Source organism: Eleginops maclovinus, chromosome 16 (genome assembly GCF_036324505.1).
Source record: "Eleginops maclovinus isolate JMC-PN-2008 ecotype Puerto Natales chromosome 16, JC_Emac_rtc_rv5, whole genome shotgun sequence".
Lineage (NCBI taxonomy): Eukaryota > Metazoa > Chordata > Actinopteri > Perciformes > Eleginopidae > Eleginops > Eleginops maclovinus.
In genome coordinates this window covers 18,995,815-19,023,757 of record NC_086364.1, presented here as the reverse complement: position 1 = coordinate 19,023,757, position 27,943 = coordinate 18,995,815, and the positions used below count along the sequence as shown (strand labels likewise).

At 39.6% G+C, this 27,943-nt stretch overlaps 2 protein-coding genes across 4 annotated transcripts; both read left to right on the top strand.

The window, feature by feature from the left end:
• Nucleotides 1–2,873: 2,873 nt before the first annotated feature.
• On the top strand, nucleotides 2,874–15,157 carry emp2 (epithelial membrane protein 2). Its single transcript, XM_063904824.1, has 5 exons — nucleotides 2,874–3,068; nucleotides 12,112–12,401; nucleotides 12,609–12,717; nucleotides 12,808–12,948; nucleotides 13,612–15,157. Exons 2-5 carry the CDS (start codon nucleotides 12,324–12,326, stop codon nucleotides 13,779–13,781), a joined length of 498 nt encoding a protein of 165 aa, XP_063760894.1. The 5' UTR covers nucleotides 2,874–3,068; nucleotides 12,112–12,323; the 3' UTR covers nucleotides 13,782–15,157.
• Nucleotides 15,158–17,011: 1,854 nt separating this feature from the next.
• Nucleotides 17,012–25,528, top strand: atf7ip2 (activating transcription factor 7 interacting protein 2). Of its 3 annotated transcripts, none has more exons than XM_063904255.1 (14): nucleotides 17,012–17,088; nucleotides 17,933–17,984; nucleotides 18,396–18,662; nucleotides 19,947–20,019; nucleotides 20,146–20,277; nucleotides 22,281–22,343; nucleotides 22,518–22,555; nucleotides 22,668–22,705; nucleotides 22,795–22,850; nucleotides 23,024–23,069; nucleotides 23,315–23,388; nucleotides 23,549–23,707; nucleotides 23,809–23,996; nucleotides 24,904–25,528. In XM_063904255.1, exons 4-14 carry the CDS (start codon nucleotides 19,948–19,950, stop codon nucleotides 25,112–25,114), a joined length of 1,077 nt encoding a protein of 358 aa, XP_063760325.1. In that variant the 5' UTR covers nucleotides 17,012–17,088; nucleotides 17,933–17,984; nucleotides 18,396–18,662; nucleotide 19,947; the 3' UTR covers nucleotides 25,115–25,528. The 3 variants fall into 3 exon arrangements, with proteins under 3 accessions (XP_063760325.1, XP_063760326.1, XP_063760327.1); XM_063904256.1 differs by having other exon boundaries at nucleotides 18,396–18,665; nucleotides 19,922–20,019; XM_063904257.1 differs by lacking the exon at nucleotides 18,396–18,662 and having other exon boundaries at nucleotides 17,041–17,088.
• The last annotated feature ends 2,415 nt before the right edge of the window (nucleotides 25,529–27,943 follow it).

Genomic DNA, 27,943 nt, shown 5'->3' with positions numbered 1-27,943 from the left:
AAACATGTGCAATGGAGACATAAAATGCAAGAAATGTGTGTGTGTGTGTGTGTGTGTGTGTGTGTGTGTGTGTGTGTGTGTGTGTGTGTGTGTGTATGTGTGTGTGTGTGTGTGCAACTGTGTGTGAGTCCATTGTATCAAGTGATACAATGTAGTATTATCATCAGCTCAACACACAGATTCCACCCATTCTTCTCCTCCTGCATGCACAACACTTTATCTATATGTTTTTGAGAGTGTGCATTTTTGATAACTCTTGTGAATGTCTTTGCGAGTGAAGGCAATCTGCATGTGTGCAAACACTCTGGGAGTACTTTGTGGTCTAATGAGAATTTTTGCCCATGGTAACCTGCTATTCTCACACAGCAACAGGAACGGGTGTCCTGAGGCTTTTTAAAAGAATATTAATGGCCTCGTTTTATGATGTTTGCCATAAGAATAGACATAGAAGGATGAAGCCGTTTTCTAGTATTTGGTGTATTCTGTTTTTTGACAAATCGAACATTGCAGATTTACTGACGGTCGGTGAAAAGTCAAGTGTCAGAAGCTCTCTACAATCTTGTCCTGACATTCACAAAGTGTCCTTTTTTGGTTATTTTTCTACTCAGTTCTCCTCACTTTTCAAGTAAGGAACTTTTCAAAAAAGGTTACTGACTTTATTACCTATTTTTGAGAGGAGTTGCAAGGGAAAAGTCTTGAAATGCAGATACAACATTCGAGCTATAAGTTTGTATTCCACTTTTAAAGCTTAAGCTAGTAAGCTAGGCTAACTATCATCAGCTTGGCAAGATGAAGCTCGTTAGAACCAAATTCTTTTAGATGTTACTTTTTGTGCATGTTATTTCGACACCTGCTGAGTACCACAAACTCAGTGCTATGTTACTCCCATATAAGCATTTCTCTATGCATACTGTCACATTAGGGTCACCTGGGCATCCCATGTGCTCCATCTTATTGGCCAATGTGCCACCCTGGCCTTACAGAGTCAGTGCCCACCACTTATGAGGTAAATGCCAACCATTTTATTAATTATAAGCACAAGCTAACAATACATTTTTAACTTTTAATGTCAAATTGTTTACATCAGGTTGGACGGATGGCTTCCCCTTTATTCAATAAGTGTCGGCAACCCCCTTGTCGTGACGAGGCCTTAAAAATGCAAAGAATTATAGTAGTCTACGAGCCTTGACAATACCCTCTTCATTAACTCGTGCCTGTCACACATAACTGTCCACTTATGGCCCCACAAAAGAATCCCATAATGTCGCCATGGTAACATCGGACCACTGAGCACACGTGATAAACAGGGAACATAAAGTCCTGAAGACATCATGTACATTTATAAAACTGACAAACCTTTGCTTGTTGGATGATTGTTAAGGTATCAGTCAAGTGTTGATCTTTCAGACATCATTTATTTGCAAATGGAAAGTCTCTATGGGTGGGATGTTTGTCGACTCAGCCCCAGAGCTTTAAGAGATGGGTGTGGCACTGTATAAACACGAGTCTTTTACACCTTCAGCTGTCAATTAATGCAACTGTTCAGCTGTCAATTAATGCAACTATTTAAAAAAAGACTATTCTCGGCCTGAGACTAGCTGTGTTCCGTTTTTACAGCCTGTGTGCTAAGCTAAGCTAAGTTAAGCCAACCAGCTGCTGGCTACATATTTACAAATAAACAGGAGAGTGGTATCGATCTTCACATAGCTATTGGAATTCGTATTCAAACCCAAGCCTAAAAGGTCAATAAAAGTATTTGCGCAAGGCTGAATGTTATTTGTCTTTTTCTTTAAAGGACAACTTCAAACTTTGACAAAACCACATGAATTTCCTTCAATATGTAAAATACTAGACTTTGATAATTCAAAGAGGTGAAACGATGGGTTTTGGGTCTTTTCATGATCTGGAGCACTCGGGCATTGTGTCCAAATATGTTCTTGTGCGTAAAAATGACAGCAAAAAAAAAAAGCAACAGCTGCTGGGGTTTGACTTGGGCGAGGACAGGATGTGTGGAGACCTCTGTTTGAAGAAAAAAAGGAGGATGCTTGGACAAAAAGCGTCAGAAAATCTACTTTTCTACAATCTAGATTGCTGAGTGTTCAAGCCTTTTAATGAATGCTTTATTTACAGAAGAAGAAGTGATCACTCTTACGTTTCTGGCAGCGAAAGGGAAAAACTGTTGATTGTAATAAGTTGATGGCCAGCCAATTAAAGGCAAAACAACTGTATTAACTGGAATCCTCAACCTGTACTAAGAATAAAAAAATGTCAAGGGTTATAAAACATGGCTTGGATATACGATATGATTAAACATGTATAAAAAGGAGAATGTCACCTGTAGACGTGTACAGATCTGCAAAAAACCTTTATGCTCCTTTCCACCTCTTCTTTTCTTCTTCACCCACTTTTCTTCCTCTTGCTCCTTTTCACTATCTTTTCCAAGCTTCATTCCAACCTCTTCTAAACTTTTTATCCCCTTTTATCCTTTTAATTTCCTTTTGTCTCCCTCTCTGTCTGACATTTTGTTTTCTTTCCTCCTCCATCAGTCTGCCTGTCATGCGAGGAAACACAGACTTTTAACCTTCCCCTCTGAATGCTATTATTTATTTTTTTATAGTCACTTTTCTCCCTCCTAAAACACCAAACTCTTGTCACCAATACGTTCATGTGTCTCACACACACACACACACGCACGCACGCACACACACACACACACACACACACACACACACACACACACACACACACACACACACACACACACACACACACACACACACACACACACACACACACACACACGCATACACATCTACTCACACACAAGATGACATATTAAAGTCCAAGACCACACCCAGCTCCCGCCCCCTCGAGCCCTCCCTCGCGCGCTCACGACAGCGGGTCCAGAGAACGTGCGTTTCTAACTTTTTTTGGAACTACCAGCGAGATTACCAGCTGCCGTTTTGTCGCGTTTGGAAGCTGTTTTCCTGCAAAAAACACATCCAGTTTAATATCCCTTTTCACATAGACGCACCTGGAGTGTTCCCCCCTTCCCCTGTTCAAACTCGGTAAGCATCCTAAACGTATTATTTCCGGTTTGCATATTGTTTGAATGCTGGACGGAACTTTCTATATGAGATTCATAGCGTATTCAAATCCAATGTGGCTTTGAAATGCTTTTTCTAATATACCAATAACACTAATATCTTTACCATTTCTGGTGAGTATTTTAGCCTAACGGTCCTTATTTTCTGCTCTGGAATATTTGAAGTCAGCAACTATAAACTATTCCTAAAATACCTCTGGAAAATTGTCTTGAAAAAACTGAGAGTTTTATTTAGTTTGATTATATATTTTAAAACTTTTAGGATGCCTTGGCTGTCGTGTTTTCCCTCTGGGTATTATTACACACCATAACTTCTGCTGAGTGGCTCCAAGTTTCAGAAATTGGAAATGAAAGGGGCGTTGTCAGCCGTGTGTGTGTGTGTGTGTGTGTGTGTGTGTGTGTGTGTGTGTGTGTGTGTGTGTGTGTGTGTGTGTGTGTGTGTGTGTGTGTGTGTGTGTGTGTGTGTGTGTGTGTGTTTTAAATGCGTCTGTGCTGTGAATGAATGTTTAGTGCATTGTGAGGGAATCTAAGCTGCCATTTTTTTTGCAATGGACACAATAAATATGTGCATTTGTCTATCTAGTAGGCACCTTAAGTTATATATGATGATGGAAGACTACTTTGTTTCTGTTAGTTTCTCCATGTGGTCACTCTAAATTTGAATTATATTCCAATGAAACTCATATATTTCATAGTGTTTCATTAAACAGTTGTACCATGTTCAACTAAGATATGTGTTCAGAATCAGATCGTCTGTGTGGGTCCCATGTAAGTGTATTTGCCCTATAATTCTGTCTTTCCTTGTTGACTGATCTGCATCTTGCTTTTGATGAGGCAGGTGATAACTGTTGCATTCTCCCTTCATTGGGGGGGTGCCCTCTTGTGGTTGAAATCAACACCTTGGTGCAGGTTTTCCATGCATGGTTTAGGGAGACTTGTCAGACTGGGCTGCAGCAATGGAGACTCATCCTCATCAGGCCACATTTTTATGAGCAATCTAAGGAAAGCGATCATGTCATATGCAACGGGAAGGTTACAAATAGGCATCAATCTGTTCGAAAACTATTCTACATCCCAGTGTGAACATGCCTATCTGTTGCACTCATGGTATTGGAAATGGCAGACCTAGATGAAAAAACAAATAGATGGTAGATTATGAAACCTGATTTTCCCTCATGGTGTACTTGTGACACTGGTTTGAAAGGAGAACCTCATTAAAATTGGAAATATACTACAGCTACAACAGCATACGCATTTAATGAAATGTAACTGGAGAATGACTAAGCCACTCTTATTAAAACCAACAGAGTTGTTCTCTTCTCTTCCAGCTTTTAATTTGGCAAAATGAACCCCAAAGTGATAAAACCTACAATTATGTAAAGTATCGTGTTTAACAACTACAAACGAGCAGCTGAATAAATGTCAGTTAAAATGTGCAGCGTGTATCGTGGAAGCTTCTTTCCACCAGAGTCAGGTTTTTCCTGCACGACCTTAATGGTCTGTAGCAGTCTCATCCGTGCAGTTGCCAAATTCTCCACAAGCAGAAGTCATTTTTGTAGTTGGAAGTATTTGGACAGCGCGGGAACCCTTTTGGGCTTCGAGTGTCAGTGTTAATTTGAAAGTATTTTTAAGTCACGCTGAATGCAGCAGGGGGAGAGAGGCGTGTGATATTTGATAGGAGGAGGATTAGTGAGGGGGTGTGAGGTTTTAAAAGGTGCTGACAGATGAAAACTATCAGGGAACAATTGTGAAGTGAGTGCTGATGGAGAGTAGAAAAGAAAAAAAGGAAGAGAATTGGGGCGATGATAAACAGATGAAGATGGAGATCTCTTTTGTAACCTTTCCATCAAGGTGTTCCCAACTTCTCTCCGCCATGTGGTAGCCATTACTCAGTGCTGTCACACACACACACACACACACACACACACACACACACACACACACACACACACACACACACACACACACACACACCCACACCCACACCCCTAACAAACCATGTTAGTGTCCAACATGAAAGAATTCCTGCTCATAGGGAAGCCTTTAAACCCAGCAGGGAAGCAGTTGTGTGCATGCGTGTGTGTCTCTGTGTGCATTTGTCAATTTAGGTTCCTGATTCCTGAAGGAGTCTTGGCATACACACACCCTCACAGGCTCAAACACACACAATGATTTTCCATTCTCTCTTGGTATTCTTCAAAACTCATCATTGCTCAAATATTTTGAGATCTCAAAGCAGCCAGTGTTTCATAACTTTTTATGAATAATGCAGGACGAGTGATTTATTTTGGGCTAATGGGAAAATATGCAGTAAATGTCAAGTTATGTTGGACGTCTTTTCAGAAATAAAATCTCTTGTCTATTATGCAAAATTAATATGAAACAGCAGTGTTGTTGTTGAGTCGGGCTGTGAATGCATCATTGGTGTGAACTCATAATCCGTTTTCCACCGGGGGAATTTCTATTTACAATGTACAATACGGTCCAATTTTGTCTTATAAATATATTGTCTCATAAAATGGTCAGCTTTACAACATACTTGGTTGGGTTGTTGCCCCATTTGGTATTCCCTCAACTGCCCTTTTTGGGTTAGGGTTTGGGTTCAGAATGACAAACTCAATGTTTAGCTTTCACCTAACGTATGGCATTTGACAGCAAAGTCTAAAAAACTGCCATTTAGCACTGGTTATCAACATTGATATTGGTAGAGAGGCTACAAATATTAGGTTCAGAAGGCCGTTATCATTTCTTAACCTGGTTGACAATGTAAGCTCGGAGCAGTTTGCCCATTTTGATAGCAACTGAAAATAGCCATTCAATTGGCTGCTAACATTCAAAGATGGGCTAGGCTTGCAAACACCAAAACTGCCTATGAGATATACTCCACATTTTAGTTAAACATGTCAGTTTTTATGTCTGCATTTGAAAGAGACAAATGAAATTGGACAGCTTTGTTTGTACAAAACTTTTCCCAGAAATGTGCACTGTACTTGTTTCTAGGCCCTGAATTGGGACACAGCCACCATAGCTTATCCTTCCATGACACCCTGAAGCCAAATTGTCAAATAGTTGGCTTTAGTGTTAAAGATGTGCAAATAGTAAAGTTATCTCGACGTCTTTCATCCCGTTTGCTTTTTGCTTCACAAAGCTTAGTGCAGCCGGTTGGTCGTAAAAGGGGTCTTGTAAATCCATTATGTAAAAGATTATAGCTGTCACACATTATGTTTGTAATTCTGTACTTGCATTTCTGGGGTCAATGACTCTTCATTCATCTTTAAACCGAACTGTGTGTGGGTCTCTCTGCCTGTGGGTTTTCTTCAAGTTTTTATGAGCTCTTCCTTTAGCTTTGTTTGGTCTCTGGCTCCACTCCAGGGAAGACGTGCCTTTTGTGTTTTCTCTAAAAATAAGCTTTGGCTTGGCTTTTGTTGTTGTGCACACACACACAAACTCACACGCACACATGTGGTTGTCCCTTTTACAACACATTAATACAATTTAGGAACTGTAAAGTCATGCCGGAGGGAAATTAGAATACAAATAAACCTGAGGGTTCATCCTTGACCTTGGAAATTAATTATTATCTAAATGTGCATTTGCATTCCTTTTTCCAGAGCCATCATTTGTGGTGAATGTTGTTGCGGGCTCAGTGAACACACCTTCAAATGACTCTGCAAATGATGAATAACAAAATGAGGCAACTTTTCTCAGCAATTACAGCAAGGTGTCACTTTTTTTGTTGTTCCCACAGCTACTGACGCAGGATTTGAGTAAAGAGAAATTAGAGAGCTATAAAAATAAAAAGTGTGCTCATTGTAAAATCTAGCAAAATGATCTGTGAGGTTCAATCTTCTGCAATTCCATTTCATTCCAACTGTTTTGTCCTTACAGAAAAAATGAATGGTGTCAATTAAACACGTCGCATTAGTTTGGCTTACACACAATTCAAGCACTAGTATACCCATGTAGGGAATCCCACAAAGCATTCCAGACAGAGGGTTTTGCGGAGGAAATATTGCATATTAAGTCTAAACTGTACAACCACATGAGGGACCGGAGGGCTCCACTGGAAGCCCTTTTGGTCTTTTCCTCTTCCTCAATCAGTTTTTCCATGGCTAAAGACAGACAGAGAGACACACAGAGAAAGAGAGAGTGGGACAGTGAGAGAGACGGGGGAGTGAGATTCGGAGGCCCAGTTAAGTCTGTGGCTTTGTGTTTTATGAAAAGAGTAAAGGAAGGACATTAAAAGTCAGCATTTTCCACCAGGCAAGGGAATCAGTCAGCACACACACACACACACACACACACACACACACACACACACACACACACACACACACACACACACACACACACACACACACACAATCTGCATTCACACACACTTGCACTCTTGCACTGAGTCCCCCAGCCTCCTATTATAAGGCTGAGTGGAGAGGAGGAATGGCATCCAGTGTGCCTGTCAGGGGAAACATGTCAGACTACGTACGCAAATACACACAACTACAGTTTTGTTATCTTTCCTTCATGTATTTGGATCTACTTAGCCATGGGACAGAGTTTCTCAATGTCATAAAGGATAACAGCGGCATCAAGATCTACGGAAGCCTATGGATGCCATGCCAGAATAGAAAACGCATCAGTATTACCCTTTACAACGTCAAACACTATTAGCTTTTGACATCCTAACGAGGTCTTTGTGTATTATAACCACACATCTTCATGTTATAACAATGTATTTTCCATTTATGATAGCCCACAAACTTAACAATATAACACTATATATACACTTTTAGTTTGTTTGTTTAATTCAATCATATATTAACGCAAAACTTTGAGTCCTATACCGCTGTAATGTAAAACGGTTTGAATGTTTCCTGTAATGTGAAAAACAACTTATAACACTTTAACTTTCCATGTTTTAAAACGATACTGATCTGTTTTTTTCTGGCATGGCATTATTTTGCTGCCATTAAGAGCTAACAAAATTCAAGATAACATGCTTAATGTAAAGTGACTTAAAGTGGTGTAATGCTGCTGTTGCATCAGTTTTGGTGTCTCACCTTTATCCTAGTAAACCAGATATAAACCCACTTTTTCTAGGTCTAAGAACATTAACTTCACACTAAAAAGAACAATTATTAGCCTGTTTTCCCAATCCAGATATGTTTATTGATGTTGAGTGATGTATTTTGACTATATGAGGAAGACTGTTAGTGACTTGTTCTGCTGATTGACGCACAACAGCTGAGGAAGGTACCCCTCTGTGTGTGCGTACGTCTATTGTGATAGTTAAGGCTTGAAATATCCGTGTTATGCATTCCAGACCAGCAGGGCTAATGTATGCAGTATGCGTGTGATCTGTGTGTATTTGTGTGTGTGTGTGTGCAGCTGTTGCCTGGTGTCAGAGGTGAGTATCAGTGCTTTCACACTTTACTATCGGCCACTTTACTATCACCGTTCCCAAGGACCCGGGGAATACTGGGCTCCACATTTAGGTGAATGTGTGTGTGTGTCGGGTGTGTTCAATGGCTGAAAAAAAAAGAAGCAAACAGAGTGTGTATCACTTATGGACCAGTTTGAAGTAGATGTATTTATCTTTGGTGTCTTATAACGCCCGAAAATTCCATACATTCTTCATTTTAAAAGGATTATTATTATATTTTTGGATCATAATATATCCTCAATTAAATCAGAGTTATGGACTTGGGTGTGGTTTATCGTCCCCCCATACAAGCTAACTTTATTTACATTTTTGTCACCTGAAAGAGAAAGATGACAATAATAAATCAGCGTAATTGTAGATTTCTGGGATAATGACCCTTGTATATGATCATTTACAGTTTGAACAGTTGAAGAAGTGAATATATAAATACTGGTGGTGTATACTCTGTCTGCTCTTTCAGTCATCACCATGCTTTCATGTGTTTGTTCTATAGTTTTAATTAACTTTAATCATGTGAACTGTGTCTGTGAGTCTCTCATTTTCGTGAGTTACTTGACGGGCTATATAATTGCGGTTTTGTGTTGTATACAGTATACAGTATGTGCGTGTACATCAGAGTGTGTGTTTGTGTGTGCGTTTACGCTCTTGTTTTTGTTTTTCTCGCTTCCCTCCATTTCCATCCAATGGGGATCCCTTCTCCCTCTCTCTGTCTCCTCCCTCCTTCTCTCCGCTCCTCCCTTCATCTTCCCTTTACTGAGACGAGGCAGCAGCTGCAGATGGAATCAGACCTGTGTGTGTGTGTGTGTGTGTGTGTGTGTGTGTGTGTGTGTGTGTGTGTGTGTGTGTGTGTGTGTGTGTGTGTGTGTGTGTGTGTGTGTGTGTGTGTGTGTGTGTGTGTGTGTGTGTGTGTGTGTGTGTGTGTGTGTGTGTGTGTGTGTGTGTGTGTGTGTAATTGCTGCTTCAAAGAATGTCACTGCAGGTCAGATTGGACTCAATTACCAGAGAGATGCTTTGTAACGGATGCACTTATTGAAATGGTTGGTATTTACCTTGGCCCCCCTGTGTTTTTCTTGCTTTTCCTTCCTTTCCAGGCATCTCACTTTGCTCTTATGTCTTCCTCTGAGGTCAAACCTCTGGTCTGATTGGCCACCCTAGAGACACAGTGATTGAAATGTTATAATTGGCCAATTTTCTTGGGAATTTATTGAGCAGCCAAAGTCCGACCCCAGCAAGCCGTTGCTAGTCCTAAAAATAAGGACGGTTTCACATTCCCACCCGGTGTGACCTGACACAAATACTCACACACATCCATCCCTCCACAAAATGCAGAAAATGTAGACATCTCTAAATATAGATGTTTTGTAAAAATAAATAAAACAACTCCATATGGAGCATTGTACTACTACACCATTCAACGTAATGCTGTCTTTCTGTACATTGGGAATCTTAAAAATGCATTTCAACCTCATCAAATGCCACTCCATGCTCAGTTCAGCTGCGATGTTCAGATTCTTCCTCAGGTGCAAATTAACGTGTGTGTTGCCAGGCTATTGTCGACTTCAGTCTCATGCTCTGAGCATTATGATCAGGAGGATGTTGCTGTTTACATTCCTGTGGCTAAACCCTAAACCCAGTGTCTCTTGAATCAAAGTGAATCACTCTCTTTTGATGTTCCCTTACCTCCTGTTTTACTGTTTACCCCCTTTGCCCCCGACCCTTCCCCCAACTCAGACGTGGCCTGTATCCTCTGGCACACCCCACAGCCACATGCTCTCACACACAAACTGTGGACTGCTTCCTGTCGGCGGGGAGAAGTTGTTTTTACTGCGACTCCATTTTGGCGGAGAGGCCTAATTCCTCTGCTGTCTGGCTCGGTGCATGTGTGTGTATGTGTGTGTGCTCTACACTCACATGTGCCTTTAAACATGTTTGCCTGGTCAGCTTCTGAACATATTTTTGGCTGATTCTGAATGAATGCACATGTTTTATCTCGACTGCAATATCCCCACAGTGGTGTGGCTCAGTTTGATGTGTACAGTGTATACAGAGAGAAGTAAAGGGAATGTTTTTACTCCAAAAACAGCCTTTTTATGTGGTCGGAGAGAAATATCCTGTCTTGTGTGATTATTTATGCAGGTATGAATGTTTACAGAATGATACCAAGGAAGCATTTTACATGCTGAGCAAAGCGCTTCCCTAGACAAACAAACTCGGGGGTTCCTGAATGTATTCGGTATTTTAATGGATTTTCCTAATAGTGCATGCGAACAAAAACAGGAAAGTAAAACAAAAACAAACAATAAGTGGAACTCTTTACTCCAGGCTTCAGCAGATGATCATATCTGTAGCAGAGGCGCACACACACACACCTGTTATGACTGTCAACAGGGTTGTCTGAAGTACACCTTTTCAAATTTTGTTTGTGTTATATAGCTGCAAAAACCAAGGTCACCAAAACTAAAGTAAAACCAGTGCATTTCCCCAACATGTAAGGAGTGTTTCATTCATTTTCAGTGACCTTTGACCGCTGGTGCTTCATTTTTAGCGTCACGATCAAGGGTGTGTCTCATATCTTTAAGGTAAATGCAATTCCTGGCATGAACCAGAAGTATATTTGATTTATATCATAAGCTCCTTAAAGTTCACGCGTAACTTTCATAGCAATGAACGCAGCATTGGACACAATCCAAACCATCCAAGCCTGAACAGAGCACAGGCTGCCCATTTCAACATGTAAACAGTCAACTCCTCCCTTCTATCAACAAGTCCCACTCCCACATACTGTACTCTCGTACATGCACACTCTTAAACACACACGTAGTTTGCCGTGCATACTGTATATACACCACCTCTAAGCTCATCTGTAACTTGAGATATGAAATTTAGACCACAAATATTTCTCTGGCTATTTTATTAACCCTGGATTCTTCATAGTTGTTTGTTGTACTTAATTGGTTGCAGATGTAGAAGTTGTTCTTAGCACATATGGCCTTTCCACTAGACTTCATATTCTCTGTTTTATTTGAATAATTTGACAACATTCAGCAATGAACCCTGCAAGATGTCCTCAAAATCAGTGGTGTGGTGGTCAGAATATTACAGCAACAATGTTGACAGAACATTTACACAACTTCAATACTTATCTGTAACTCATATTACTCTTATCTTTCTAAGATAAATCAAAACTGCAAAAAAAACACGATTTTTTTTCAGATAAATTGTATCTTCGGACATGAGTTCTCAGGATTTGGCATGAACATGCATTCTGAATCAGGTATGAACTGATTAGACTTTTGTGATCAAAGGTCAAGGTCACATAAAAAACATGGACGATAATTCTTTTCCCTTAAGTATCCTTTACTCAAAAGTGATTCCAGACAAGTCAAATGAGTAAGTTAATATGGCACAGGTTGTCTGTGGGTATATCCAAAATATTTCACATTGAGGTTGCCAAGTAAGTGGGACTTCTGCAATAGGTTCTTCTGTCTGTTTGATGTGTGCTGATGATACACATGGGAGGAATCTTTCCAGAGATTTTAAAGAATTACGTTTCTCTTTACAGATTCCTTTCATGTGACGGACCCTGATCCTATCCCGACTTTCAACCTGCAAACCAACGTGTGTGACAACCAGCGTAAACACACACACACAAACCATCCAACAGGACTGACATCCACCAGAAACTGGAACGTACAATCATCCAGTGAGAGACACAGACGGCTACTGAAGCAGCCTGTTAGATATTCAGGTGACCCGCAGGACAGAAGGGCAGCCATGTTGATCATCTTAGCCTTCATCATCCTCTTCCATGTGGCTGCAGCCATCCTGCTCTTTGTTGCTACCATTCACAATGTGAGTATGAGACAAAAAGGGCCGGCAATAGACTTTAAACCCAATTTTTAAATATCTGGAATAATCTAAACTACTATCTTTAGCGTATATACTAAAAGCTTCAAATATTCGTAATATTTAGAGTTTATTCCAAACATTTATAATTGAAATCTGACATGATTTTAACCTTCGTTGTGTCGTCGTTGTACCCCCCCCCCCCTTATGTAGGCATGGTGGGTGGTGTCGCAGGCTGGCCTTGATGTAGTCTACGCCGACCTGTGGTACTCCTGTAACTCCACCTGCTATCCTGTGGAGAACAGCCATACTGCTGATGCAGGTAAGACCGTGTGTAGTGGTTTAGCCTACGTGTGTATTCTGTAAGTGTTGTGTTTGTGTATGTAACACCTCCTTTGTCTTTTCTCCTCAGCGTACCTGCAGACCATCCAGGCTACTATGATCCTTGCCACCATTTTATGTTGCGTCAGCTTCTTCGTCTTCATCCTTCAGCTCTTCAAGCTCCAACAGGGAGACAGATTCATTTTCACCGCTATCATCCAGCTATTGGCCGGTGAGGGACACACACACACATCTAACACATTAGTAGTCATTAGCAACTTTTCCTCCTGTTTTTGCTAATAAACCCGGGTCGTAAAAAAAGAATGGTAATTCAGTGACATTGTTTTATGGCCACGCATTTCCTTTTCAGACTTCATGCACACTTTTAGACTATGAATATGTTCAGCCAGCCTAAGTGTTGGGTTAAATTATTCATCTTTTATTTTCCGCACATTAAATGAAAGATAGCAGAGTCTTTACTGTCATCGTGTCAACTTGTGGTTATTTGGTTTCCAGAATTTTGCATGAAATGTCATCAAACTTACCCGAAAACTTGAAATTTGAAATCCCTAACAGTCAGTTAAAAAAGGCAAAGTGTAAGAAACCTCTCAAAGGTGGACACTGAACCCCTCAAACAATGCTTTTTCATTATAATATACACTATGCATCATAAGAAATGAGAGATTTCAGCTTTAAAGCAATGTAATCCACCTTAGCAATACATATTTGGCTATGGAGAAAGCTCGCAACAATTGAAGCCTTACTTGCTGGAGCTTACTTTGGAAATATTACTTCCATAACTGGCCCACATTTGTGTCAAAAGGATTGTTGAATATATAAGGGTTTGAATTACCTCTTCAACCATCAAGTGTGATTTTCTCTCTCTTCCTCCCAGCTCTATGTGTGATGATCGCAGCGTCCGTCTACACGGCTCAGAAGAACAGTTTCCATGTGGCCAGTCTCCGGGAAGGCTCCTACGGCTCCTCCTACATCCTAGCCTGGATCAGCTTCCCGATGACTCTAGTCAGCGGCCTCATGTACCTGGTGCTCAGGAAGCGCAAATAGATGTGTGGCACACGCCCGCAGATATCCAACAATATAAACAGGAACACTTGGACACATGCATAAAGTCATACACTTTGACTCAACTAACCAGCATGCTAACAATCTGTCTCTTTCCCTTAGGTTTTTATAACAGTGGAGAAAAGGAAACACACCCCCAATAACTTATAGTCTCAGGTTCAGGACCAGAGTTTCCAACAATAAAGCAACACATCTTTGTCTACTTTACACACCTAAAGCCCCAAATTGTTGTACACCCTTCTTCTTCTTGATGGTACATTGTTCTCACTGAAATCACCAAAACGGCAAAGGCTCTCCAGACACCCAGTTAGCACAATTGACTTTTCTTTACACTTTTTTTTTCCATAAAAGTGCCCTAAACACACTTTAAACAGTTGACTGAACGAAACTACAGTGAGTTTGACCGTATTATTTTGCATTACATCTAATAAAACATGTTTTTGCAAACATATGACAAAAAATGCCCTTTTGCAAACTGTTCTGGATAGATTCAGATGAGCAAATGCACCACACTTTCTCCACGTAGTTACTGCTTTGGATAGGAAACGCCCCTAGCTGCATTTAGTGAGAACATGCTATCACCATCCTTTGACCACTTTTCCCCCTTAGCTTCAACACAGGACGTTGTTCCAACATACTGTCCTCTTTTCTCATTGTGTCCTTTTGACCGTTCATAGGAATCTGTATAAAATTCCTAATCACGAAGGATAAAAGTCAAAGACAAGTAGGGAGATTTGTCTTATTGGGACACAGCCTCTGGACTTTATGAAGGGTCCATATTTTTTTTGTTGTGAATCTATAGTCAATTGAATTGAATTTGTACATATTTGCTGTGTATGTATAGTTTAAGTCATTGCCAAAAGCTTATTTCTAAGACTAAAATATCTATATGAAAACATATTTTAAAAAAAAATCTTATGTTAACCATAGCATGCAGGACTTGTAGTGAGGCACTAGTTGAAGTATAATATGTAGGATTTTAATTTGTTATTCGTATTCTTCTTTTACTGATTTGTGTTTTGATGATGAAAAAGGAACCAATGATGTGCTGTGATATCCGGGATTTCAATTGTCAACAGAGGAACGTGCAAACTTGAAATAAGAATGAACTGTTCTTTGTTACGCTTTTTGTTTGTTCACAGCTTCACTGAGAAAAATCCATCGCTATTTATTGTTTAAAACCACTGTTGTGTATTGAGCATCATGTGACAAAGGATGTATGAAGTAATTAAGTCTTGCCATATTCGTTTCCCTCTTTGGCCGGGCTATACTGTTTGTTTGATCCATTACTGAAACATCTCTAACACTCCTATTTGTGCTCCGGCATTTAACAACAATAAATGTGTTACTGTACTGTACCCCGAATACTTCTAATTTTATGGAAATATAGAGATAATATTTGAGAAAATGTCTGATCTTTCTTTATCTTAGTTTGGGGTTGTAACAGCAAAGGGAGACCAGCAGGTATTCATGCGTACAGCTTGGACTTGATGGATCCTTCTGGTGCACAGGTTATTTTGTGATAGGAATGTGTTTATGTCCACAGACTGGTAACTTTTTCATCAATAATGGAAAAGAAAGTGAAGATTTTTCACTCTTATCTCGAGATACTTGAAAAATGATCAAAACAACATATTGGAAGTCAAGTTTGTGTTGGTTTTTTCAGAAGATTTTGTGAAGATGTCATCTTAAGAGTGTTCGACTAAATAATAAGCCTCATTTTTTAATACAAGTTGTTTTTTGAAGACCTTTTTAAATAAGATTTAGATTAAAAATAAGTTGCTATCTCATGTAAAATGATTTCAATAGATCTCAATTTAGAGTTCTGTGCAAATATTCAACAGCAACCACAGGATTCACCTCTAAGTGTTGATCTATTAGAGCCACTCTTGAATATAATTGGACATGGTTTGGTTTATGGTTGTTATAATTGTTCTGTAGTGTGTTTGATGTCAATGTAGATGTAATGTGTCTTAGTCATTGTAAATCTACACCAACAACCACAGCACCACAGTGACACATGAGCATATGACTCGTTGAAGCCTGGACTGCATTCATGGGGATTTTTAATAAAATGTTTTAACCTGTTTGAAAATATAAAATGATTAATGAAGTATTATTTCCACATTGATTGGGGGTAAGTAACATCCACAAAAAAATAGATTTGACACTGACTCTAAGTGTTTATAACGTTAAGAACCTTTTAAAAGTTTAGCCAAATAAATCATCATAAATATTACATTTGCCATAATTAAAATCAGTCAATGCTTCGGATATATGCTTATATTTGACTGTTATAATGTATTCACATGTCATGAAACACAATGTTTGGTCTGCTATTGACACCCAGTGGACAGAAAGAAAACTACACAATGTTTAGGTAATAGTTTTATGGTTTCAGGCTACAGAACAGACTGCTCCAGTCTACTGTCAATGGCTTCTGATCTGCTTTTTCACTTTGGATCAAAACAGCAGTTTCAAAACAACACGACTAATCTCTTTATAGGTGTTTATTTTTGATCCTATTGCCCCCCAACCATCAAATGTAGATCTCAATAAATGTGTTTTCTTATGAATACATTTTCTTGTCATTGTGTTAATGTTCCATTTATACTCATCAATAACTATAGTGCCTGGTTGCCTATTCCCTACTACTCCACCTCCCTGCTGAAAGATCAATATTTCAATCTCTTCAATGCTGCAGATTACTACTTTCTTAATATTCAGCATTCAAAAGAAACATTCATCTGGTTTAGAATACAGTTTGTTTCAAATGTAAAGCAATACAATTTCTTATTTGCCATAATTTTAAGAGGACGTTTGATATCCCATACTCTCTATAGTCAATTATGTTATCCTTTATCTACAGTTTGAACTTGCTTTGTGTTCATGATATTTGTCATCTTAATATTTCAAATTGCTGTGAATGAATCAAGTGATCTTCAAACAGGAATAGGACAACCTAAGTGAAACACACACACACGCACGCGCGCGCGCACGCACACACACACACGAAAATGTTTTCATTAACAAAAAAATCTCACCATTATTACAGTTTACAAATAACATGGAAGTGTAATAATGTCCTAGAAAAGACTTACATGACATACTGTATATGTGATTAGTATAAGAGAAACATCTACATTTGTATAATCTCCTAGTTACTTTTTTGAAGATGGCGCTTTTAGTCTGAAAAACCCAAACCGGAAGTAGCATACACGTGTTATCTTTCAATGCATGTCTCGCGGATGGTGAACCCACAAACCGGAAACGCTCCGACGAAAATCAGGTACGTTAAACAATATACTAAAATATCTACTAACAAACATTTAAATCATTTGAATCGTTGGGAATGTGTGGCAGAGAGTATTGTGAGCAAACGTTATACAGCGTACTTGTTACTTGTTTACCAGCTCTTTGCTAGATAAAGGGATATGTAATAGAAGCTTCGGCTAATGTTCGCTAACTGTTGTTAGCATACTAGCTTGTTGCTGTGTTAAAAACAACACCTAAAAATGGTGGGTGTCCAATTGACCAATGAATTAAGCAGCAACACTAAGAGCGAGAATCTGATTATTTTAAACTAGTTAGTATGCAAAGACATACACTTTTGTAATGTATGTTGGATGAGTGTAGAATATATATTTCACATAAACAAGGGTAAAACGACTTATAATGCATTGGTTTATGGCCTCTCTGTGGCCTTATAGGCGTTATGTTCAAATGTGTAAACACTCATCCTTGGGTTGTGTTTGTAGTCGTCTTGTCTGCAGCTTGTATTGGGACTTTATTGGGATTTTGTTTTTTTTGTACTACATTTTCAGAACCCAAGATTGTTTGGCTCAAGGGCTTCATCCTAAATACATATATTTCATTTAAACTTACATTACACACTGTGTTGCGTTGTGAAATATATTGTAGTCAGTAGTCAGACTGAGTTCCAATTTACATTTTTAAAATGTCACGTAAGTTTCTCAACTTTTTGCCACCAGAGTTGACTAAACATACAAATATCAATCTGATTTATTGCAAGTCGTGTTTGGACAGCTTTTGTCATTAAGTAGGTAGATTGAGCAGATTGACACATACCGAAATGTATGAATTTGTACGATTTTCTGTGTTTGTGTTTACAGAACAGCTTGCAACACTGCAAAGGAGTTAAGGACTTACTGCACAGACTGAAAGGTGGGACAAATAACCAATATCTGAAGAAAAAATCCCACTATGGACTACTGAAGCCATGTTGACAAAGCAGAGGCGAATGTTAATTTTTCTGTCACTGCTAACACTTTCACTGCATCTGCATGTCAAGACTCTGGTCAATCGTTTTTCATTTTGTGTGTTTTAACAAGGCTCTAACAGTTTGTGAAAACAGTTAGTTATATTTGGCTGTTACTAAGGTGCTGTAAATCTAAAATAATATAATTGATTCCTTTTTCTAAAATGATACATTTTCATTTTAATGTTATTTTCCATGTTCTTTTGTTACAGATATCTAAACTGTCTTTTTAATGCAGTATAGCAGTTTAGCTGAAACAAATCCAATAACATCTGACAACAGACACCATCTAACAGTGGCTGTTTTAAATCGTTTAGGTGATGGATTGATGACAGTGTCCTCCGCCTCCGCCTACATTCTTTAACCTCAAAAGTGGGGGAGTGTAGTTAAACATGGCAGATGCCCATGATCCAACTATTTGCAAACGCTCAGGATCAGATCAAAAGAAGTTTAAACTTTCCCCCAAACGAAAGAGTCACAGACTGTCGTCCCACAAGTGAACATTGAATCAGCACTTGGCGTGAAGTGAAGGCCTCAAAAGGACTGAAAAGTGATGCAGAGGTGGCCCTGACTCTGCGCGATAAGTGAGTTAACCTTCGACAGCATTGTGCTTGTTTGTAGAACTGCTTCATAAATGTTTGTATCTTGCCAGTTATTTAATCTACCTACAGACAGTGGTTTGGTTTGTCTAGCCTCAGAATGCCCTTCTTGTGATGAGCTGGACCAGTGAATGGATGTCTGTGTACACCCTCCCGAAGTCAGTAGTGGGGGATAGTTGTGACTTCAGTGGACTAATGACCCCTCTAATAGCGATGCACGATGATATGGACCCGATTAAAGGCTCTAAAATGAAATATCGGCATCATTCAGAAATGAACACTTCCTTTTAATATGACCAATACGTTTGAATAAAACATAAATAAGCTTTAGAACTTCTGAGAAAATAAAAACAAAGAACTTGTTTCTTTGGATGCCAAAACCTGTGTGGTGTTTATTAACACAACTAACAACTAACCGTCTCCATTGTTACACTCTACACTCAATGAGTCACTTTTACTGTGTACTTGAGTTGCTGGTGTTTAACCACAGACAATGGTGATTCATGCATTTGGCATCTGCTACAATGGCATGTTTTGGGAACAAGTAGCAGAAGTAGTTCTATTTTCTAGCGCATTGTATCCCATTTCTGCAAATGACAGTATGCTATTGCGATAATAGCATGAATCCACTAAAGGAGGGACTTAATGTGCTTGATTTAGTGTAAAAAGTGTGCCTATATTTGTCTTTGAATCATCAATCAATTAAAAATGCGTTGGAAAATAGCGGCATTTCAGATATGGACAAAAATCAATATTGGGCAACCTGTTTTTAAACTGCTTAAAAATGCCCAAACTCAAACATATACATTCACAGCAAGTGCCTTTTTTATAATCCACAAAATACGTAATATGGGGTATTTTACTTCTATACATTGTGTGTTTTTATGGATGTTTCACCCCAGTCAAGCCTCATCCGTATCCAAATTCCAAACACTGTAATCTGAGTGTTTGGAAGGCTCTTCTTAGAGATGTTCCTAGAGCAAAGAGACACATGGCGTGATCATTTATGTTGCCAGGTATGATAGAAATGCTTTAAGATAAGAGATATATCATTTTGGTTTAGCCAAATCGGATAGATTTCCAGGATTTCCAGGGACAAAGATACATTAATGTGAGTTTTATAATCTCCTGTAATGAAGAGTTACAGACAATGATCAACTAAATACCTGGTGAATCTTGACATTCTTTGTGTGTGCGTGTGGGTGTGTGTGCGTGTGGTGTGTGGGTGTGTGTGGGTGTGGGTGTGGGTTTGTGTTTCTCTGTATGAAGAATGAAGACGTTGTTCGCCAAATCAGATTCCTCTGGACCCGCTGATAAAAAGATGAAGTTGTCCCAGTCTGAGGTAGAGGCTTCTTTTTTTTAAATGATTAAATATATATGATTTCAATGCATGATTACAGTGCAACATAACAATAACCACAACAACAACAACCTTCATTTACGGAGTTTCTTTTCTTTTATGATTTAGGTGCAGAGGCTGATCGAGCAGGAGGTTCAAACTGCGCTGAAAAAGAAAGAAAACAAGCTGCTGGGTTTATTAGGAACAATTCAGGAGCTGGATGAATCGCTCAACTACAAAAGCTCTATCCAAAAATTGGAGGTTATTTACTTTGTTTTTGTTTACTTACTATTATGGTGACTTTCAGGTTCATATTTGTATTTTGTGCCTCTACTGTTAACATGCCCTTCTCATTCTGCCTGTGCTGCAACCTCTTTTTTCACCCTCTGTCTGAAACCAGAGCTCAGTCTGCTCTGATTGGTTAGCTGGCTGCCTCCGTTGCGATTGGTCAAATGCTTCGAAATGTTCCGCCCCTTATTGTATCATGTATAATGTGTTGGAGAGCTAACCCATAGAAGCCTGAGTGTAACAGGGAGGTCATCCTATGTTATTGAGGTAAATAAAGGAGTCCAATGGAGGCTTTTCAGGCTCTTCCTTATTTGTTTTCCCATTAGATTGAATCCACTTGAATGGTACACACACGCTATGCTAACCTCTGCTTGTGAATAGGATTTTTTGTTCTGCCTCGTCTTTATCTCTTTGAACCAAACTTGCATATATTCTGCATATGTGTCCAAGCCTACAGTGGGGAGAACAAGTATTTGATACACTGCCGATTTTGCAGGTTCTCCCACTTACAAAGCATGAAGAAGTCTGTCATTTTTATCATAGGTGCTCTTCAGCTGTGAGAGGCGGAATCTTAAATCTAAAAAACAAAAATCCAGAACATCACATTGTATGATTTTTAAGTCATTAATTAGAATTGTATTGCATGACATAAGTTTTTGATACATCAGAAAAACAGAACTTAATATTTGGTACAGAAACCTTTGTTTGCAATTACAGAGAGCAGACGTTTCCTGTAGTTCTTGACCAGGTTTGCACACACTGCAGCAGGGATTTTGGCTCACTCCTTCATACAGATCTTCTCCAGATCCTTCAGGTTTCGGGGCTGTCACTGGGCAATACGGACTTTCAGCTCCCTCCAAAGATTTTCTATTGGGTTCAGGTCTGGTGACTGGCTAGGCCACTCCAGGACCTTGAGATGCCTCTTACGGAGCCACTCCTTAGTTGCCCTGGCTGTGTGTTTCGGGTCGTTGTCATGCTGGAAGACCCAGCCATGACGCATCTTCAATGTTCTTACTGAGGGAAGGATGATGATGTTTCTACCTCCATGCTTCACGGTTGGGATGGTGTTCTTGGGGTTGTACTCATCCTTGTTCTTCCTCGAAACACGGCGAGTGGAGTTGGACCAAAAAGCTCTATTTTTGTCTCATCAGACCACATGACCTTCTCCCATTCCTCCTCTGGATCATCCAGATAGTCATTGGCAAACTTCAGACGGGCCAGGACATGCGCTGGCTTGAGCAGGGGGACCTTGCGTGCGCTGCAGGATTTTAATCCATGACGGCGTAGTGTGTTCCTAATGGTTTTCTTCGAGACTGTAGTCCCAGCTCTCTTCAGGTCATTGACCAGGTCCTGCGGTGTAGTTCTGGGCTGATCCCTCACCTTCCTCATGATCATTGATGCCCCACGAGGTGAGATCTTGCATGGAGCCCCAGACCGAGGGAGATAGACCGTCATCTTGAACTTCCATTTTCTAATAATTGTGCCAACAATTGTTGCCTCCTCACCACGCTGCTTGCCTATTGTCCTGTAGCCCATCCCCGCCTTCTGCAGGTCTACAATTTTATCCCGGATGTCCTTACACAGCTCTCTGGTCTTGGTCATTGTGGAGAGGTTGGAGTCTGTTTGATTGAGTGTGTGGACAGGTCTCTTTTATACAGGTAACAAGTTCAAACAGGTGCAGTTAATACAAGTAATGAGTGGAGAACAGGAGGACTTCTTAAAGAGAAACTAACAGGTCTGTGAGAGCCAGAATTCTTACTGGTTGGTAGGTGATCAAACAATGTGATTTTCTGGATTTTTGTTTTAGATTCCGTCTCTCACAGCTGAAGTGTACCTATGATAAAAATTACAGACCTCTACATGCTTTGTAAGTGGGGAAACCCGCAAAATGGGCAGTGTATCAAATACTTGTTCTCCCCACTGTAACTGGTTATGAAGTTCATCTTAAACCAGAAAAATGTTCCTTTCTTCCTCAGGAACGGATAAACACCGTAACCAAGAGAGCGGAAGCAGCTATCGCCTTCATGACACAGAAAGAGGTTTGATGCTCACACACACATACAAGTTCAAACCCTGCTTTTTACTCCTTCTATTCCCAACCTTTTTGGTCTGGTTTGTTTGGAATATGGTACAAAAGATACCATTGATTTAATATGTCCAGTTTGGGATGTAAACACTGCCTCACGTGATCCAAACAATTGATTGCCTTTCAGAGCCCAGGGCCATCTCTTAATGATGTCAATTTGAAAAGGTACGTCGCACCAGGTTCAGTCGCATTAAAGTTGGAAAAACTCTCTTGTGAATTTGTACCTTTGCTTGGTTTGTATTTTGAGACATTGTTGATGTTTTGTTCACCCCTGCAGGGCAGACACTGTGGGGAAAAAAATGGAAATCCCAACTGGTAAGAGCCCGGCCAGCAAGCCTGCTTTAATCAATGTTTGCATTTGTTAGATTTCATTGAATATTCATTTAATGCAATTTAATTTTCAGTTGACAAAAAAGGCATTGAGAGCATGGAAGCCAATGAGGAGCTCTTAAATATGATGGTGAATATGCAGTTAATTTATCTTGGAATAATTTGTTAAATACACATTTTAAAGTGTCTCCTTGTTTATTAAGGAGAAAACGTGTTTTCAGAAAATCTGAGTGAACTGTAGTTTGCTCATTCGTAAAACAATGAGGGGTTTATTCTGTTAACGTTGCACTTTTTTCTGTCCAGAAAAGCACGAAAAGAGCATTAACAAAGATGCAAGAAGACAATGAATGTAAGATATTTAGATTTATATATATATATGTATACAAGCTGAGGTTTGAATAGCTCCATTTTAAACTAGTGTAGCTTCTGGCGATAGTATTTTGCCATGAATGGAGAAAGAACTGACGAAATAAGCCGCTATAATGACCCAAATTAAGTAATGAGTCACCGACTACATGAACTAATAACCACATCCTTTTTTCTACTCTCTCCTGTCCCTTCTGTTACTTGACACTGCAAATAATCCGTGTTAAGCTTTGAAGGTCGCCATAGCTGATTTAAGAGAGGAGCTGCCTTTTCCGTCTACTAACGGCTCTCCGGCAAGTGAGGTAAGATACTTCATTATTTGATGTATCCTTTCCAAATGATTCTGGGCATAAATACCGTATCTTATCAGTAGCTAATTAAAAACTACCCAAGCAAGGGAAACGTGGATTAGCTTTTTCTAAAAATGAATGTCTAGTTAATGTGTGTATGTTGTGTTTTTAGGGAACTCAAATACTTATTAAGAAAGAGCCGGATCATGTGGTGGAAAAAATAAAAGTAGAGGAAACAAAGCAGTGTGAGGAACCAACGGCTAAGAGGGTGAAAGCAGAAAGTCTTTCTCCCGACCATAGTAGCAGACCCAAGCAAACAGACACCAAGCAGGTAATACACACACTCACACTAACACACAATAACAACTCACTTGAGTGTTCGCTACTCGCATTCACCTTTTTCTTGCCTTTCCGCCTTTTCTGACCCTGAAGGACACGCTCTCGTATCCTCCTCTGCCCTTAAAACCCTTCCCCCCCGTCCTAAGCATGGAGGTGGCTTCATACAACATCCCCGGGAGACCGAAAGTGGATTTGGCTTTCATCAAGAACCCCGCCACCCTCTCTGTGCTCTGGGACGTGGAGGATAAAGGCCAACCAGCACCACCCATGGATAGATACTGGTGAGAAACAGCACAGGATGAGGGATTATGGAGGAAGGCTTCATGCATGCTACCTAATCCCATGTTTCCAATACATGGCCCAACACAACACATCCCTACTAACTCAATCACTGTTTTTGGGAGGTTTTTCAAGTAGTCAAAGTTGTGCGTAGTACAAGGAGCATTATTCATGGTCAATTCAAAATCATCAGTACTGATTCATGGGGCATCGTGCAGAAATTCACCTTTTTAAATGAGCAAACTGCAGTCTATTTCCATTGCATCTATTTAAAGTGTCATGAAACAATTGGTGAATTTCAGAGGTTATCTGTTTAAAAGCTCAAGTCTTCCATGCCCCATTTACACTGAGGGGGGATGTAGTATCGAGCATATTCGTACCGTGCATTTGGAACTCATTATCAGATTGCAGTTTTTTCAATCTAAAGCCCTTTTTCAATGGAGTTGGGACAATGGCTCCTCCAGATGCATCGTCACGTGTGGCCTTTAAGTGGTTTTGAAATAGTTAAAGAAGCCAGATGTATTCTGTTTACACTTATATTACAAAGAAAGCATCTCACTCTATTTGAGAAGCTTGAACATTAGAATGTGTTGAATATTTTCTTCTTCTCTTTTTTTTTGTATTCATCGACCAATTGATAAATCGAGTCGTTTCAGCTCAGCTCTTTTTAAATGGCCATTTCTAGTGCTAGATAGGGCCAACACCTGACAAACCATAATATTACCATCATAGCTCTACAATCACACACCCTCTTCTCACACATCTGCCTTGAGTAATATACTGCTTAAGTTGACATACGACCACCAGATGGAAGCAGAACTCAGCCAGTGACTGGTTTTCACTACAGCTCTCCCTTTTTTCATTTCTCACCTAACCAATTCTCATTGTGTCTCTCTGTCCCTGCTGCAGCCTCTTCATCACTACGGAGAATGTAAAAGGTAGCGGTGTCTTTCCGAGTTGGACAGCCCTTGGGGAGGTGGCAGCCATCCCACTACCCATGTGTGTGATGCTTAGCAAATACAAGCCCGGCCACAAGGTTTGTGTCGCTGTGATTGGCAAAGACAAGTTTGGCCGGTACGGACCTTATAGTAAAGTTGTGTCCAAAGCCATACCCGAGTAGGATATGAGGTCAAGGGAGAAAGACAACACAAACAGCTACTTCACTAAGGGTTTTTCACATGAAGGACATTGTTTTCTAAACATTTCATGACATGAAGAGCATCGAAAGGACACCATTTTTTTTTTGTGCCTTTAAGCAATATTACATTTTCTTTTGAGAAAAGTGAAATATATAATAGCATCCAATGTTAAAAGAGAGTTCCCTACGGTCCTCCAGCAACGTTTACGTTACCAATGGGAGCAGTGTCAATATGTATACCTTTTCTTACCATTTATGCCATAAAATGGTTAAGCCTTATTTGGGAAGTATTTTTTATAATGTACGTTGATGTTATTATTCATTGAGTTACTTGAAGTTGAAAATGTATACTCTGAATGGTCAATTGTTGAACTCTAAAGAACAAAACTATATTAATTGTGTGTGTCTTGTTTCAAGTGTTTTATTGACTACTGTGGAATATTTGCCAGCAGACCAAGTAAAACCATGTATTACATTAAAATAAACCTTACTTAGCTGATGTTTTCATGCAGAGTAACTTACAATAAGTGCAATAAACCATTACGATTCTGGAAGGAAAAGCAGTTTGGTCTTGGTTAGGTTGGACTTTAAGTGGCGTGTAGAGGTGCGTGTGACCAATTGGGTTTCAGACCAAGGAATTTACAATTAATCGATTGTCGTCAGGGTAGCTATGATAGAAGAAGCCATAGAGCAAATGGTGAAGGCATGGGAATTTATGTGCAGATAAAAAAAGGAGATGGGCCCAAAATGGAGCCCTGAGTCTGACAGACCCTCTCCAAGTTTACCCGTAGAAGCGGTGTTTAATGTAGGATGCACACACGCAACAACAAGATATTGGGGCAGATGCCAATTACATTACATTTCATTTAGCTTACGTTTTTATCCAAAGCGACTTACACATGGTGCAGAAAACCATAAAAATACAAACTTTGAACAGAAAGAAAAATGCAGTTGTGTTCGCTTAAAATAAGCCAAACCAATGTAGGTGGTTGTGCATAACTCTTTAAGTGCTGCAACTTTTGTGTGTGTTGGGTTTTAATGGACAAAACACAAGCGAAACAAGTTATGTAGACTATCTGCTGCCAACAATGTGGCGCTCATTCCACCATTTTGGTGTCAGGATAGCTAACGGGGGATTTTGATGCAGGGACCTATCTGGCAGTGAGGAAGTAGCGAGCAGATGTAACCAGTTACCCTTATTGAAGCAAGCATGGTACTGCTTCTTAATGTGCACACAGTACCAATGATCAACCCACAAGCGGCTGATAGAGGGCGGTGTTAGCTCCCTTTAAGGTCTGGCTTTGTACCAGTTAAATACAGCTAACAAACAGCTGGTATTTTTTTTTAAGTAAGGCCATTGATCCTATTTTGTAATAGTATGTAATAGTGATAGTATGTTATATGCGTTTGACTCTCAAGTCATTTCACATGGATGTATATCTTATTTACTGTGTGTAATATGCTTTTCAGTTTAATGTACAGTTACATAATTCTGCTCGTCTTCTTTATTTACATTGCTAGAACATTTCTTTGTGCCACTGTTGAGGCAGATGTGCCCGCACAGGGCCGGCCCTGGGCATATGCGGACAAAGTGTCTGCACACTCTTGCACCCAGACCTGCATGCATACCTTAACTGGAAGATCGGGTTATTTAAGTCCCAAGAGTAAGCATATCACAGACAAGACACTGCACGTCTCTTTCCTACTTAATAACCTAACTATCTCCATAAACTCTTTGCCATCGAGCTATGGCCTTTCTCCTGACAAAGAGGCAGATTTGTTCATTAAAAGAGGCAACATCATTACTACAAATTGAGTAATAGGTCATCAAAAATGTAATATGAGATGAAACAGCATAACCTGCAGAAACATTTAGGTAAAAGCAACAGAACTTTGTTTATATTTAACGAGGAGGAATTAATCACAAGCTAAGAAGCTGTCAAAACACTTTAATACGGACGTGATGTCCATGTCTTTCTGAGGGTGTTTTTGGTTAGCCTGAAATAAAGTGTTTAACACAAGCTTAAGGGATTTCTGCTTCTTCTTGTACAACAATAACAAATACATTGCTACTGAATGTCTGTAGCTTTGATGCATCTTAAAGGCAGGGCATGCTGAAAAGTGAAACGATGTTGTCAAGCTGCACACAAGGAAACCTTTAACTTGCACTGGTGACGCAGAGCCTTCGTCATGCTGACTTCTTGGTTGCTACAGTAACTGCTTCATCCCTGCACCACTCTATAAACAGTAACTAAGGTGATCACAGAACTAAAGCGTGTTATTCAGTATATACTAAAGGTATATTGACAGGCAACATTTTCTAGGGAAATAGTTTCTTATTCTATTGTTAATGTGATGCCAGTCTAAAATGTATTTGTTGCTTTTTATTTAAAGTTATTTCTTATTTGAACTTCATAAGAACAAACATACAAAATGGCCTCATTTACATACATTATGTCTTACAATCTCGCTGCTTCGAAAATGAGACATTACTAGTATGCCCAGCGTACACATACTGGTCATCGTGCAAAACCAATACAGAATTAATTGACAAGATCAAAACACTAAATACAGCAGACAAAACAACAACAACAAAAAACTAACGAGAAAAAACAAGAAAACATGCATAGTTGTAAATCATAACAATTAAGGGGAGAAAAGAATAAGCAAATGAATCAAGATAACGAGATCAGTTTAGGGGACTTGATCATCTTGTATGAATTATACCCACTACATTATTGTAGTAGCAGGGGCATGACAGGCATCCATCTCTTTAAAAATGTTGGTTTCTCAAGCCGTAAGGCGTATGTG

What these genes read in the sequence shown, in the direction of transcription:
- emp2 (XM_063904824.1), top strand. Translation starts at nt 12,324, where the DNA reads ATGTTGATCATCTTAGCCTTCATCATCCTCTTCCATGTGGCTGCAGCC. An exon ending in CAGCCATACTGCTGATGCAG is followed by an intron (nt 12,718 to 12,807) that starts GTAAGACCGTGT and finishes TTTTCTCCTCAG; the next exon opens with CGTACCTGCAGACCATCCAG. An exon ending in TATCATCCAGCTATTGGCCG is followed by an intron (nt 12,949 to 13,611) that starts GTGAGGGACACA and finishes TCTTCCTCCCAG; the next exon opens with CTCTATGTGTGATGATCGCA.
- atf7ip2 (XM_063904255.1), top strand. Translation starts at nt 19,948, where the DNA reads ATGAAGACGTTGTTCGCCAAATCAGATTCCTCTGGACCCGCTGATAAA. An exon ending in TGAAGTTGTCCCAGTCTGAG is followed by an intron (nt 20,020 to 20,145) that starts GTAGAGGCTTCT and finishes TTTATGATTTAG; the next exon opens with GTGCAGAGGCTGATCGAGCA. An exon ending in ACGGCTCTCCGGCAAGTGAG is followed by an intron (nt 23,389 to 23,548) that starts GTAAGATACTTC and finishes TTGTGTTTTTAG; the next exon opens with GGAACTCAAATACTTATTAA.